At 47.5% G+C, this 15,535-nt stretch overlaps 1 protein-coding gene across 5 annotated transcripts; it reads left to right on the top strand.

The window, feature by feature from the left end:
• The first annotated feature begins 102 nt into the window (after positions 1-102).
• On the top strand, positions 103-7,177 carry SEC11A (SEC11 homolog A, signal peptidase complex subunit). Of its 5 annotated transcripts, XM_062501362.1 has the most exons (6): positions 103-365; positions 480-589; positions 2,193-2,342; positions 5,940-6,059; positions 6,515-6,572; positions 6,717-7,177. In XM_062501362.1, exons 1-6 carry the CDS (start codon positions 306-308, stop codon positions 6,765-6,767), a joined length of 549 nt encoding a protein of 182 aa, XP_062357346.1. In that variant the 5' UTR covers positions 103-305; the 3' UTR covers positions 6,768-7,177. The 5 variants fall into 5 exon arrangements, with proteins under 5 accessions (XP_062357346.1, XP_062357349.1, XP_062357348.1 ...); XM_062501365.1 differs by lacking the exon at positions 2,193-2,342; XM_062501364.1 differs by lacking the exon at positions 5,940-6,059.
• The last annotated feature ends 8,358 nt before the right edge of the window (positions 7,178-15,535 follow it).

Genomic DNA, 15,535 nt, shown 5'->3' with positions numbered 1-15,535 from the left:
GATGGAATTGGGCACTGGTTGGACAGCTTTTGATTGAGCGGGGCATGGCTTGGATGCGATGTTTCAGTTGGATGGGTGTTTTGTCGATTGCGGGGTGTTGGTTGGAGGGGGTGTGTGTGGGTGTACGTCGGAGGGGTGTTGAGCTGGATGCGGGTGCCGGGTTCGTGGGGTGCCCTCTCGGGCTCCTGTGAGCAGCGGACGAGTGCTCCGGGGCCTCCTCGCCGGCGCGCGCGGGGCGGAAGCGGCAGTGACGTAACCGCCCAGGCGGAAGCGGAAGCGGGGTCGCGCGGGCGGCGGCGGCGGCGATGATGATGATGCTGTCGCTGGACTTTCTGGACGATGTGCGGCGCATGAACAAGCGGCAGGTGCCGGAGGGACCAGGGGGCCGGAGGGAGGGGGGAAAGGCGAGTGGGCGGGCAGGGCCGGTCCGCCTTGCCGTGCGCTGGTGGCGGGGCCTGACCGACCCCCTTCCTCCCCAGCTATACTACCAGGTGTTGAACTTCGGCATGATCGTGTCGTCCGCCCTCATGATCTGGAAAGGGCTTATGGTGGTGACGGGCAGCGAGAGTCCTATCGTGGTGGTACTGAGGTCAGTCCCGGGATGCGGGGGTTTAAACTCCCAGGTGGTTTCACCGGGCTGGGGAATCGCCAGGCCCTCCGAGGGGGATCCCCACAGGGATGGCTCAGACAGAGGCTCTTGCCACGGCCCAAGCGGGCGAGAAACTCCTTAAAAATCCAGGCTCAGCAATAGTGAGGGAAGAGGGAGTGGGTAAAAAGAGCATCTTAACCTCGCTCTGTCAGCCGGCTGGTAGAGGGCTGGTATAAAAGAGGGAGAGGGACTTTTTACCCGGGCAGGTAGTGACGGGACAATGAGGTGTCCCGTTTCCTACTGCCAGAGGGCAGTGTGAAGAAATATTTCCCTGTGAGGGCAACGAAGCCCGGGCACAGACTGCCTAGAGAAGCTGTGGCTGTCCCATTCCTGGAAATGTTCCAGGCCAGGTTGAACAGGGCTTGGAGCACCCTGGCCTGGTGGAAGATATCCCTGCCCATGGAAGGGAGTGGAATGGGACGATCTTTAAGGTCCCTTCCAACCCATCCAACACATCAGTGAATGTCTGTTACAGAGGTGGTCCTGAGCTTAAGGGTTCTCACTGTCACTGTATGTTTTGGGTGTCATGCATTGTCCTTACAGTAGTGCCCTGCAGTGGGTACCACCAGTGTTGCTCCCACCTTTCTGCTGCCTGGGACAAATACCCTGGGCTGCCATTGGATGCTGGTATGGATCCTGCACCTGCTCTGTGGCCCCATTGCCCTTTTCTCTGTGTTTCTGCGTCAACGTTCATGATGTAGAAATGCTGTAATGCCATAACCAAGTGCTGCTTACCAGAACTCCCTCCTGATGTGAAGTACAGGACAGATGTTTTCCACTGCTCCTCCCAGTGAGTAAGACAGGTCACAGTGATGTGACCTGCTGTTCTGAACTGCATCTGCTGTGCTCTGTAAAGATAAAATACAAAACACAAATGCACGCGGTACTTAAAGTTCATTGTTTTGTCTTGCATTTTTTTATGTGGAATTAGGAAGGATAAGTATTTGGTAACAATTGGCATTTACAAGACAGAAGAAAAATAACTTGAGACGTGGTAATGAATCACAGTAAGAAATTTTTGGCAAGTCCCTTTGTCTGTTTCAGATGGGAATGCAAGAGCCTGATGCTTTCAGTGCTTTGTTCCTGAGGATAATCTCTCTGTCTCTAAAAAATGAATTAAAAAAAAAAAAGCATCCCATCATTACAGAGCTGCCAGCATTGCCCTGCCAACGGTGAGCTCAGAAATCAAAAGATAGTGTTTGTCATCAGCTTTTTGCTATTAAAAAAAGCTTTTCTCTTTGGATGTGCTTGTAACACCAGGTACTGGCAATGCTCTTTTCCCAACATATCCAAACTACTGGTAAACTGATGATTGAAAACCTGGTTGCAGTGGAGGTTACACAGTTGCCCAGTCTCTAAGGTGGCTTTCTCAGAAGCTCTTCATCAAGGTTTCAGCCTCATCTTGAATACTTCCAGGAATGGGGTATCCACAGCTTTTCTTTCTCATGAGGTTCTTGTGAGATTTTTCTTAATGGGCCGTGAACTCCAAAACCTGGTACTGAGTGTTTAAATATTGTTCAGTTGTTTCTCTCCTCTTTTTCAGTGGGAGTATGGAGCCTGCTTTCCACAGAGGAGATCTCCTGTTCCTCACGAACCGGATTGAAGATCCAATCAGAGTGGGAGAGATAGTTGTCTTTAGGATAGAAGGAAGGGAAATTCCTATAGTCCACCGTGTCCTGAAAATCCATGAGAAGTATGTTAGGAATCTAGGGGTTCTACTGCTGATGTTTCCCTATCTGATATTCTTCATCTGCTTGGGTAACTAAGTGGGTGGGATGTCATAATCATAAATATCCAGGTGCTGTAGGAAGTAACACAGAAGTTTCAGACAGACAAAATCTGTCCTACTTGGTTTACTTGTAAAGATCATCCAGCAGAAGGCACAAGCTGAGAGCCTATGCCAGTGCTCTGGACACTCCAAACTGTAGAATCATGGAATTGTCACGGTTGGAAGGGACCTTAAAGTCCCTCATTTCACCCACCCCCTGCCATGGGCAAGGACACCTAACTCTACCCCAGGGTGCTCCAAGCCCTGTCCAGTCTGGCCTTGAACACTTCCAGGGATCCAGGGGCAGCCCCACCTTCTCTAGGCAGCCAGTGCCAGGGCCTTACCACCATCACAAGGAAGAATTTAATCCTTATATCCCATCTAACCCTTGCCCCTGTCCTGTTTAGGACCCTTGTTTGAAGTTCCATCTCTCTTGGAGCCCCTTTAGGCACTGGAATGTTGACACCACTTACTGTCTCCTGTGCCATCCTCTCTGTCCCGAGCTGCTGTGCTGTCTGCTGTAGCATGGCTTCATTTGTGTGTGAAGTGATTCTTGTTAGTGGGGCTGAGCTGTGCCAGAAAGGTATTTTGTGTGTAGCATGTGTTATTTTAGAGCTTGTCTCTATAGTCCTGGTCTTTGCTGTCATGCAGACTCAGGGTCTTTAATCTCTCTAGTAAGTTGTGTTGTTATCCTCAGAGTCTTTGTGTACTGTTCACTCAGCACTGGGGAGGTTGTGTGTCTGCAGGAATGGAACAGGCATTGGTTTCATGGCTGAACAGGGCTTAGTTTTCCAACCAAGGCTTCCACTGCAGTCATGAGCTTTCCTGCTCTGCTGGATGGAACTGTGGCCTCTCCTGGCTAGTCTGTGGGGATAGAAGCCAACCGTGTGAGTTGTTTGAGTGAAAACTGAATCTTGAACTGAATCATTGATTCTTCAAGGCACCTCTGAGAGGCAACAGCTGGTTGGGATCCCAGCATCTGTTTCTGCTGAGTAAACATTTTCTGGTGTGAGCTGGAGCTGTATTGGGTGGCATCTGAGGATTCCTCTAGTTGACATGTTGATGGGATGGAGAGGGTCCCTTTCCCAAAGCTCTTGTAATATCCAGACCAGTTGTCTGGTCCTACTCGAGGATCACCAGCCTTGTGCACATAAATATGCAGCTAGAATCCCGACTCTGAGATAACAAAACAATGCTTCTCACAGTAGGCAAAGCACATTTTTTGTTCAGATTTTTTCTGTATCTTGAACTTTGAATAACGTCAGTTTTCAGAGTGCTGTTCTTTGATAGCACTGATTTAAAAATAAGGTCAATTTATGGGCCGAATTTGACCTAATGTTGCATGAGCATTTTTTGTGATGTTGTGGGAACTCTTTCAAGTTCCTTCCTGTTCTGTGCAGCATTTTCTCTCCAGGTGTTGCCCATCTTGCTTTTTTGCCTGGGTCTATCTCTCGATATTTGGGTGTCCAGCACTATTTTTTGTTTAAATATAAAAGGGCCATAGTGCCAATTCTGGGAAGGTGAAACCATTGTGCAGTATTTTAGGTTTCATTTAACTGAAACAACCAAACATAAACGTAATCTTTTTATTAGGAGAGATAAATTGAAAAACCTATACTGCGACCTGAACCTGGGAGCTGGAGGCAGGATTTGGGTGTCAGTTGCTTCTTTCACTACTTAAAGAATAATTTTCTAGTGCCAGTTTGGAAGTGAAAAGTCTCTTTAGAAAGAAGCTGACAGGATTGTCAAAATGTAGGGAAACAGAAATGGTGTTCTCTATGATTTTGGGGCAACTCGGGGCCCAGATTCACATCAATGTTGTGTCAGTGAGAAAATGTCTGTTACTTCCTGGCCTTTTCTTATTGTTTCAGCCCAAAATTGAATTTGTTCTTTGTTACTAACACAGAGTCTGCAGTCAAAATTTACTTAGTGGTTTTGGAGCAGGGTAGCCAGACCAGTATACACTCACTTCAGACAGCAGAGAAGTTCACCATGGGCTTTTCACGCCATGTTGTGACAGAGCCTTGACTCTGCTCACAGTAAGGTGCTGCACTCCTGCACCACCACTCTTCAGACCTAAACGACATTATCAGCACCTTTGGGGATCTTTATCTTTTCCCAGACAGTGTCTCTAAGCTCCCAGAGTGTTTGTTGTTCCCACACAACAAGCCAGATGTGCTTTGGAGAAAGCTATGGGTTTTTTCCCTTCCTTTTTAAGCTTCTCCTGTGGGTGTTCAGGCATGATGAAAACAGCCTGAGCTCCAAAGAACTGCCTGCTTTGCTTTTCTGCATTCCATCTGTCATTTCTGTGAGAGCTGAGATTCAAGCACTGAGGACGCTCCTTCTCAGCACCTGCCTGCACGTGCCACAGGAAGGTGACAGTGACAAATCCCTGAGTAGTGCCACTGTTTGGGCTGCTGTCCAGCATCTGAACAGGAATGGATGAGAAACAATCTATAAAGCTATTCCCCAGTCAAAGGAAAGATTAATCTGCTCTGTGAACCCATTTCTGACAAGCTAATTCATCTCAGGATTAATTGAAGATTTGACAGAGTATGTAGTGATAATTTTCCTGCTTTCTGCAGGTTATAGTTTCAAGCACAAAGTCCTAGTTCTTTGAATAGCCTAATTTCCTCTTTTATGTGGAGTATCAGGTCAGTTTTTGAGCCAGTTTAATTTTTTGCAAGGCAAAATACCTTGCAGAGAGACACGGTTTCGTTTGTGCTGTGGCTGTTTCTGCATACCACCTTCTCTGCCTGGTTTTGACCCATTGCTTCTGAGCTCCTTTTGGTACCCTCTGGCTCTTGCATTGGAAGAGACAGTTAAAAGCTATTTGATTGTTGCTGTCATTTGTGGTGGACTATGTTATGTCTCCCATCAGTTCTGTCTTTTCCAGGCTGGTCTGTAGTTTCTTGTATGGAAGTGGTTTAAGACCTTTAACCGTTAACCATTTTTCAACCTTTGCCACTTCTTCTCTCCATTGCAGAAAAGGGTCTGGGGGGCTCAGCACTGCCCAGAGCATTCCAGATGTAGGCACATCGTGAGTTCATGCAGTGTCAACATGGTATTATTTGGTTTTTTTTCTGTCCCCCTTTCCTAATCAGTTCTAAGTTTCAGCTTGCTTCTGCCCGCTGCTGAGTAGAGCTTCAATCCCAACCTCTCCTTTCGTGTGGTGGCAGGGAGACCAGAATCCAACATTTGTGTGAAGCAAGAGAAGCATCAACACAAGATGGGTCAAAAGCCAAGAGGCAATACCTGCACCTGCACTAGAAATGGCTTGTCCTGCTGGTTCTGTTCTGAAACTCTGCTGGAAAGCTTGGCTGGGGCCAGAATTCATTCTTCCCATGACAGTTTTTTCCAAACCATCTGCTTTCTGCTGCATTTGACAGAGTTTCCCTCTTTTACCCTCTTGAATTGTAGGACATGGTTGCTTCTAGTACCCTTGTGTTGGTCTCTCCATGCTTGTTGTAGAACAGTTTTTAACAGGTTTCTGTCCTGCCTTACCTGCCTTGTCTTTACCAGGCAAAATGGAGACATCAAATTTCTGACAAAGGGAGACAACAATGCTGTGGATGACAGAGGGCTCTACAAACAGGGGCAGCATTGGCTGGAGAAGAAGGATGTAGTAGGACGAGCAAGAGGGTAAGTGCAGTTGAAAATGATGGGGCTTTTCACACTGCTGTCCCCAAAAGCCATCTGGTAAATCCCCCGTCGTGTTGAGCTATCCCTGCTGGGTTTTGTAACCTGCCTGAGAGTGTGGAAAGTTCAGTTCTTAGTTTGGCTTAAGCAAAGGCATCAAGTTGTGAGCTGCATCCTGGATGTTGATGCTGGATGGACACAGATGTAAGGGTAGTGTGGGCTCAGACTTGATCAGAATTGTCATCACATTCGTCCTGGGAGGCTCAGTATTTGCAGGAAAGTGATATCTGCACCAGGCATAGGCTGTAACACACACTGGGGCTGGTTGTCACTCAGCCCCACTGCCAAAGGGAAGAAGAAGTCACCAGCCCATTGACTGCAGCCCTCGGGGTGCTTGAGTGACACTCCCTCTGCACCCTGGAATAGTGTTTGTTTTAAGAAAACCTTTATTCTTGTAGATTTGTGCCCTATATTGGAATAGTGACTATCTTAATGAACGATTATCCAAAATTTAAGGTAAGAGCTCTTCTATTTCCTGCCTGCTTTTTCCACCCCAGCTGTAATTCCTTCACGAGAGCACAGGCAGAACCCTGTGCCCTGCACATTTGCTGCTGTAGATACCAGTGTGCACTCTTGTGTCTCCTCTGCTCTGTCTTCCAGTATGCAGTCCTCTTTTTACTGGGTTTATTTGTGCTGGTCCATCGAGAGTAGTCCCTTGCACTGAACTACGACATGAAGGTGCCATGGATTTTCTAGATAAGTAGCTGATGGTCCAATGTGCCAGGAGAAAGAAGAAAGCATGCATTTCAAAGCTTCTTGCCAGTTTGGGTTTGTTTTGTTTTTTACTGCGTGAGGGTGAATGTTTGTCACAGTATTTCAAATGGTTTGTCACATTTTAGCCTTTTTAGTGAATTTTTATATTAAAAATTTGAGCCAAAGTGTTTAGTGCTTGTACTTTGAAGCTGAGCTTCCTCTCCAAGTGCCTCTGGGACCGTGTCTTCAGTCTGTACCTGGCTGGGCCAGGTGCCCCCTCCCTTGTGCTTACTGAACTGTCCAACGGTGAGTTGTTGCCACGACATTTTTTTTCCAATTCAGAACTGGAATAAAGATTTTGCCTCTTACCACGTTTTTTGTTATTGCCCTAAAGAGAGCAGCCTCCTTGCCCAGGTTCTGGGGGACACCAGGGCTTTGCTGTTAGGCTGTTACACTCCTAGAGCTACCATCTAACTTGTTCTCTCTTCATAGAGCAGTAGCAGCTGCTCCTGTCACCTCTTTTTGGAGAATAACCTGTCTTGAGCTGTTGATCATTCAATATTTCTGTGTTTCTGTAAATCGCACTGAAATAATCTGCCTAAACACTTCAAAGTGTTTGGGGAGAAGATGGCAAAGGGTTACTTTGTGCATTGTGGCACTAGGTAATAGAAGGATTGAGATAGGAAATACACTCAGCTCTTTGACAGGGATGATTTAGCACGGTGCAATAATAAAAATTGCTTAGTTTTGGAAAAGGGTTTCAATCGTCCTGTGAACTGGCCACATCTCACAGCTCACCTGAAAGCTACAGACTGCCCTGGGGTAGGAAATAAAATACCTACTTGTCACCATGTGCAGCAGCTGTTTTTTCTGAGCTTGTCATTCAGGCTTGTGATCCTGCTGGTGGAGATGTTGTCACAAAGAGCCCAGGGAAGAGGTGCAAGGCAGCGATGTTTCAGTTTTTCAGCTCTTCTCTATGACTGCTCCAGGATTCCAGAGCAACAGGAATCATTGCAGATGGCCACTGCAGCTACACACACAGCTTGTATAAAGCAAAACCAGTCAGGAAGAGCATGGAAAAAAATCCACTGGGAAGTTTATGGCTGTTTGCAGTTCCTTGCATATGTCTCTCATTGGGTTTTTCAGGCCTCTCCCATCTCTGGAGGTGAACTGTGCCATTTTGCTGGTTTTGATGTTACCAGGTGCTTTGTTCCCTATGTAAGATAAAGCAAACATCACCTGTAAAGGCACTGAAAGAGTATGAACAGGTCCAACCCCCAGCACTGAGCCTCAGGCCTGTGGCTCTGAGTAATGATAACTTCATAATAAAAATGGTAGTAAAATCTGTATCTCTTGCCTCTCCCCTTGAGAGGAGAATGTGGATAAAGGTTCTTTGTAATTCTTGAGTTAAGGATGGGATATTCTGTCAAAAGTCAAACCCAGGCAGCACAGAGAGCAGACAATCTTTGAGAGCTGCTATCAGTGTAGAGCACCTTCCTGAGGCATTTCTGCCTTTGCAGCTCACGTGGAGCCTGAGTCTGTCTCTGCTTTGCCTTAAGCCTAAACAACTTTTGTGCACAAATGAGTTTTAGACTTGGGCTCACACAAAGGGCTGAGTTGAGCTTGTCTGAAAGCTGCTAATCAACACTTCCCCCATAAGCACTTGCTGGAAGTGCTGCTGCTGCTCTCCAAGTCCTCTCCCTTTCAGATCTTCTCCAGAATTCTGAGTGTGTGAAAGCAGTTGTGTTCCCGTCACTGAGTTAATTTAACGAAAAAAGGGCTAAACCACAAAGGATTATAAAGCAAGGTTTAGCTCTCAAACTGCTGAGCATGCAGTTCTTTGGCAGGATGATGTGTCCAGAGGGTGGCAGCTGATGTCAGGAGTCCCTGGGCTGGGGGACACAGGACCAACGTGAGCTCTTGCAGCAGGATGAGCCCTGATCTTGCCTGTTGCTGTGTGAAGGAATTGGAACAGGAAGTGCTTAAAAATGCAGGGTGGTTGGGGTGGCTGGAGCCCCTGTTGCAGCCCAGCTTCGGAGGCTTCTGTCCAGGGTTTGCAGGTGCTTGAACAGGAACAATTGTCCTAAACTAGGGGCTGCCATGTGGCATTTGAGAATGCATTTCTGCAGCCCCTCTTCTGCCTGTTTTCAGCTCTGTGCAGCTGAGAATGTGGTTCTGTACCTGCAGTTGTGAAATGGGGAGTAAACTCTAATTAGGGTGAAAATTCAGCAGTCAACCCCATCACAGCTCCAACACCCACCACCTTATGTGTGGCCTCTCACATCACCTGCCTTCCAGCAGCACCTTTCCTGCCACAGTGAGATGAGGGAATATTGGGGATGAGCCTTCATAGGCTGGAAACTGGGGATATGGGGGCAGGATGACACCGAGTTGTTGCTGGTTCCATGCCCACTAAATTTATTCTGTTTTGCTGAGCAGAAAAGGCACAGAGTGAGCAGGATCTCTGGCTGGCTGGGTGCTGATGCTGAGGTGTTTGGGAGCAATTCTGAGCTCCCACAAAGCCAGGATGGTTTGTGGTAGAACTTGATGTGTTTGTGTTTTATTTCAGTTTTATGTTACTTTTTTTTAAAGGTGAAACTGTTTGGGCAGCTCCAGCAGTCGGTGATACTGGAGGCTTTGGAAATGGATGGAGACCTTTGTGTCACCACAGGAATGGGATTTGCTTGTAAAGTATGTGGGTGTTGAAAGGTCTGGTTTATAAAGGAGAAAAAGATGAAGGGAAAAGTCTGCCAGGGCTGATTGCTCCTGTCTCTGTTGTGGTTGGTTACAGCCAAACAGAGCAGGTTTTCTGGTAGCAATTCCAGTACTTAATTACAGTTCAGTCACATCCGCAGCTCAGGGCACAGATTTCCTTCATGAGCAGGAGCTGTTTCATGAAGCAAAGCCATGCTGGGCTGTGTCTGATGGCTGCTGGAATTCTAGTGGGTGATATTTTTTTTTTTTTTTTTGTATCAAAGCTAAATGCATAAGCAAGAGCATGATGGTTGGGAAGTGAGCTGTGAGGGGTGGGTGATGTGCTGCAAGCTGGAGTTCTGTGAGACAGAGGCTGTTTTTGTGTATTTATGATGCTTTAATGCATGGTTTTTGGTTGAATAGCAATGAGCATCACTGTGGTTCATCCAGATCTGTTGCTGCTTATTGCTTTGAAGGGGTTCACAGGGCTCAGGTTTTGTCAGATGATCAGTTCCCCACTGTCTTTAATGAGTTTGGGTGATTTCATGGTGATTTTTGTGCCCATAAAATCAGAACAGATCAACTGTATTTTTTTCCAAGGAGCATCTTCAAGAAGAAACCTGGTCCATGCATGAAGACCACTCTCCACTGGAGAAATGCACAATGCAAACAAAACATGCAGATCCCCGGATGGCCCAAAAGTCAGCCAGAAATAGAGGAGACAGAGGAGGAGAGAAGGAAGAGAGGAGGTGCTTAGAGCACATCCCTTGGGGATGGCTCCTGTGCCAGAGCAGGGGCAGTGCAAAGCAGCTGTTTGTATGACCCGCACGGTCCTAGTGACTCAATGGCTGAATCAGATGAGGAATGTCCTGGTTCCATTCTCTAGGAAGGTGCACTGGGGTGATGCCAGAAGGGCCCAGCCTATCTGTTTCCACAGTGTCAGCAGCTCAGGGTGGGAGTTGACGTGTGGTGGGTGACTTATCTGACTCTCTCATCGCTGGGAGAAGAGAAACAGCACCCACACTATGCTTTGAGCCAGCCTCCTCCCCCTTCTTCCTTTTCCCAGCCTCGTAACACTTCTGTCCCTTTGTCATCTGCACCCAGATTATCACCTGTCAGGAGTCACAGGTCTCTGCTGGAGTAGATCTACCAGCCCGAGCATGTTGGATTCCTATGGTACACAGGGACTTCCCTGAGAAATCTGCTTTGGTTGCTCTACTTTGCCCTACTTGGGTGGCTTTGCTGTGGTTTCCTAGTCTGCCCAGCTGTGAGAATCCCTCTTTACATTTGCTTACCCTGCTTATCCCTCAGTTTCTGTAAAAAACCATCAGCTCCATCACACATAATCCTGGTTCTCCATGGAGCAGGACTTGGCTGTACGTGGTGGCATGCTAGCTGAGCACATTGTCTATTAAACCTACTCCAGCTCATGGGGAAATTCATACACTTGTTCAGTTCTAGCAGGTCCTGTGAATGCCTATCTAGCAGAGTTTCCTACACCTCAGGGGAAATAAACATCTTCACAGAGAAGAATAATCTAAATAGGGATGGACTAGAAATTCACCTTTTGTGATTCAGAACCTCTGTGATCCAGGATGGAGCAGATGCTCTCAGTCTCTTGCTCCTTCTGCTCCTCATCTTTTGACTATTTGTGCTCTTTCTGTTTAACAATTCAAAAATTCTTCCTGCATCTCTCTCTGCTGAATGTCTTGGTATCACCTTTGTTTTTAAATCTCCCCTTTCCCCATAGCAACAGACCTGAAGGAAAAATAATATGGAGGAAATTAACTTCTCTGAATCTTGATTAATTCAAACTGGGATGTTGGATTTCTGCTATATAATTCTGGCTGGGACACTTCTGAGCTGGGCATGGATTTGCCTGGAAGAAAACACGATTTTCTTCCCTAAGTCTTCTTGCAGAGCAGTTATTTGTATATGTTCCAGCAGTGTGGAGTGAAAGGGAGACCTTAGGGAAAACCACAACTCATTTACAGCTTAAATGAAAATTGAAAATGAGTTGAAAACAAGATGTGTAAGATTTCAAATTTTATCTTTTATAAAAAACAGCTATTGCCTGTGGACGAATGGATGTAACCGAGGGATTTAATCTTTGTAAACAAGAGAAAAATGCATCAAAATATACCCTCAGGCATGTGTCAGGACCTGGCTTTGGAAAAATGGTGAAGAGGAGGCTGAAGAAACCTAACTGCTGCTAAAAGTTTTATTAGCACCAGGAGCTCTGTGAAGGTGACAAATAGGGGCATTTGAGGCCTTTGCTCTTTGTATTTGCTTTTTATTAGAGCCATCAGTTTGAGTACATATTGGCCTGCCCAGGTGGATATTTGCAGGGCCTGGGAAGTGTGAACTCCACAGCATGGAGTCTCTCTCTCCCTTGCCAGCCTGGCTACCTCTCTCTGGGGTCCAGAATCAGTGCCAAAGGTACTGAAGCACGGAATCTCAGAATGACTGGGGCTGGAGGGGACATTAAGACCCAGCCAGTCCCACTTCTGCTGTAGGCAGGGACACCTTCCATTAGACCTAGTTGCTCCAAGCCATGTCCAGCCTGGCCTTGGACATTTCCTGGGATGGGGCAGCCACAGCTGCTGTGGGCAACCTGTACCAGTGCCTCACCAACCTCAGGGGAAGAGTATCTTCCCAATATCCTATCTAACTCTATCCTCTGGCAGTGGGAAGTTATTTCCCCTTGTCACTCCAGGACCTTGTTTGAAGTCCCTCTCCAGCTCTTTTGGAGCCCCTTTAGGCACTGGCAGGAACTTTAAGGTCTCCCTGGATCCTTCTCCAGGTGAATACTCCCAGCTCTGCCAGAGCAGAGGTGCTGTAGTCCTCAGAGCATCTCTGTGGCCATATCTGGACTTGCTCCAGCTGGTCCATGTCTTTCCTGTGCTGAGGACGCCAGACCTGGATGCAAAGCAGAGAAAAAAACAAGATGGACCTTGCTTTAAAGGCCTTGAACCAGGGTATTTTCAGGTTGGTCTGTTACATTTGTTAGTGAGGTCCTTTTGGCTGTGCAGTTTTTGCATCCATTTATTTTCCTTAGTTGTGATTTCCTTTCTTTATCTGGTGAAATCCTGCTTCATCTCCAGGTGCATTTAGAGGATTTGCTACTAGTGCCTGTTTCACAGGTCTGTTATTGCTCATCTCATCCCTACTTGGACAGGAGTTTGGTAAGGAACAGAACACCCTAAGAGTAGACTTGGAACTTGTTGAAGGAATTTGGAGGTTTATGGGCAAGGTGAACCCACAGGGATCATCCACCTGGATTTCCCAAAGGTATTCGTCAAGGTCCCTCAGCAAAGGCTCCTGAAGGAAGCAGCCCTGGAACAGGAGGCGAGATCCTGAAATTGTTTGCTAAAAGGTAAAGAACAGAAGGGAAGAGGGAAGAGGCTGGGTAATAAAAAAGATTAAATTTAAATGTACATAAATACAAAATGGTGCATAGGGAGAAAAACCAATTTTAACTCTATTTATAAAACAACGGGTTCCAAGTTAAGTGTTACTATCTGAAACCTCGGGGTTGTTACAGATTGTGCTGTGAAAATGTCAGTTCTGTGGTCAGCAGCCATCCAGAGTAAACTGTGTGTATCGATTGCTGAGGGAAAACAGAACAAAACAACCCCTGCTTCTTCTGGCTGCAAGCATCTGGGGAAGCTGAAGATACCTGGAGCTTTGACTTGTTTTGGGTGGGAAGGGACATTCCTGGAGGGTGTAGGGCTATGCAGGGCTCCTCTTACCCAGCCCCGGAGGGTAAATCCTACAGAGAGTGGAGGGGGAGCTCTGTGCAATCCCTCCTCTGCCTCGAGGACGTAACCATCGGCAGCTTGCCGTTTTCCAAGGAGTCACTTCGGGCCTGCCAACAGCCCCATCTCCTGCATCACCTGTGGAAGTTGGTGTGCTGACCTCTGCTAGCAAAACTGATTTATAAAGTAGAATTTCTAAAGCTTTTTTTTTTGATACATAAGCTGGGAAGATTTCTTCGGTGGCTGGTAGCTGCTGGGAAGGTGAATCTCTGCTGAGCTGGAGAGCAAGTGGCAGAGAAGCACTGCAGTGTCAATTCCTACCTGGAATGCTGCAAGTCTCAGCAGGCTCCAGGCTGGGTGTCTTGCTCTGACCCACCAAAGTGGGAAAACGGGAGATGCAGAAAATCTACCACAAACCCCACCAGGCTGGTGACCAGGTTCTGCAGCTCAGGTCCTGGTGCCCTTCCCAAGCAGGTCCTGGGTACCAGTTATTTTCCACAACTTCTTTATGAAGACTGGAAAATCCAGAAAAAAACTGGTGTCTCTGTTGGTGTCTGGGGTTGGTATTTACCAAGGCTGCTGTGGAGGCAGGAATTCCTGGAGCCCTGACTGGATCACAGCGCTGCTGCTGCTGCTGCTGCTCAGTGAGTGCTGAGCTTGGGGTCCTTTCACCAGTTGTTTTCCAATAAAGCCCCACTGGCTGCCCTGAACTGTGCTCCCACTTCTAGTCTCCAACACGTCTCTGAGTAGCTGTTCTGGTGCTCTTTACAGACTTGAAATCAGAGTTATGGGCTCACATCTCCCACACACACATCATGAGGTCAAATCTTACTACTCAGCAATTAATCTGACATTCCGTCAGTTTTTGAAGTTTTATGGTGGCACTGCAAAAGAGCAGGAGCTCCCTGATTTCCCAGCCTTTCCCAAGCTTGCTTAGCAGTGCCGCTGGGATGGAAAATACCTGATCCTCTGCTCCCACCTTGGCTGAGATAACAGCAGCTGAAAAAGAAGGAAGATCTGTGTGCATTTGGTTGTACATCTAATTAGAGCAGTGCAAAAGCCTTCATCCTTTTCAAAACCCTGCAGCTTCCCACTGCTTATCCCTTGTCCCCTGGGCCTGTCTGTGAGGAGCACTGAAGGAGTGGGACTTAACCATGTCATGCTTCAGTTGATGCCATAATTGCCCATGGCTCTTTTATCTGCCCTCTGTAATTGGGATCACTTCATCCCTGGCCTCATCTTCCCTAATCCTACAGGTAACCCTTCAGCTTGCTGTTCCCCACAGTGGAGAATTGCTGCTCAGCTATCCAAAAAACACCCCTTCCCCAGGGTAAGGAGAAGCTAGACTCAGCTGTGCCAGTGCTGGGCAGCACCAGGATCTTCCTGCACATCCAGCGCCTTCTCTAGACCTCACATCCTCCTCCTCCTCCTCCTCCTGCCCTTCCTACATCCCCCACCTTCTCCAGACACCCAAATTTCCATCACTTTGACCATGACTAAATTCAGAACCGTTTTGAAGAAAATGCTTGGGATGATACCCATCCATTTCAAGCTGTGTTTTGTCAGTGCAATGGCAGTGCAGGACACTGGGGGAGGGACACGGACTGAGAGAGGAAATAGTGAAGGTACAGGGGTCTTTCTGTCTGTTCAGATGTAGCACTGGCATGTGGGTACTGGGAGGGGACACCAGAGCCCAAGCAGTGGTCCCAGCCACCACCACCACTGGGACCAGGGGCCTCAGGTCTCCTCTCTCTGCTGATTTAGTGGGGGAGACAAAGCTGCCATGATGTGAATGTGAGAGTTGGAGCTGCAGTGCTGTAAATGCCACATCTGGGGTGAGCACTGCATTAATGTACCCTGTGGGCCCTTAAAGCGTCACCTCCTTGAGTGGCAAGCCGAGCACTTTCTGTTCAGCCATTCTCCTGCTGTACACAGGGAAGGAGCATGGTGAGAGAGCAGAACGAGATCCCCTTTTGAGTCCAGGACCTCCAGCACACCTGGACACAAGGCTGGCAGAGGTGTCACACCTGATAGGTGAGGGAGGAGAAGACCTTGTCCATCACTGTGGCACATCTCTGGGAGAGTAAGGGAGCCCATGCTGATCTGGCCACCCAAGGGGACACTTAACACAGTTTGGGAGGATGCCTGGTAACACAGGAACACTTTGGAAATGGTTTTTTCTTCCTGTAAACTTAGAGTTGAGTTTGCAGTCCTCTGCTGCTGAAGGGGAACATGTCACCTCCATCCCTGTTCTCCTGAACAGTAGCACATGCT

Source organism: Cinclus cinclus, chromosome 13 (assembly GCF_963662255.1).
Source record: "Cinclus cinclus chromosome 13, bCinCin1.1, whole genome shotgun sequence".
In the NCBI taxonomy this organism is placed as follows: domain Eukaryota; kingdom Metazoa; phylum Chordata; class Aves; order Passeriformes; family Cinclidae; genus Cinclus; species Cinclus cinclus.
Note: the sequence above shows the minus strand (reverse complement) of the source record. Positions and strands in the feature narration are given on the sequence as shown.

Excerpts from the sequence above, each read along its gene's own strand:
- SEC11A (XM_062501361.1), top strand. The coding sequence starts at position 306 with ATGATGATGATGCTGTCGCTGGACTTTCTGGACGATGTGCGGCGCATG. Across the intron at positions 590-2,192 it reads CCTATCGTGGTGGTACTGAG|TGGGAGTATGGAGCCTGCTT; the intron begins GTCAGTCCCGGG and ends CCTCTTTTTCAG. Across the intron at positions 2,343-5,939 it reads GTCCTGAAAATCCATGAGAA|GCAAAATGGAGACATCAAAT; the intron begins GTATGTTAGGAA and ends TGTCTTTACCAG.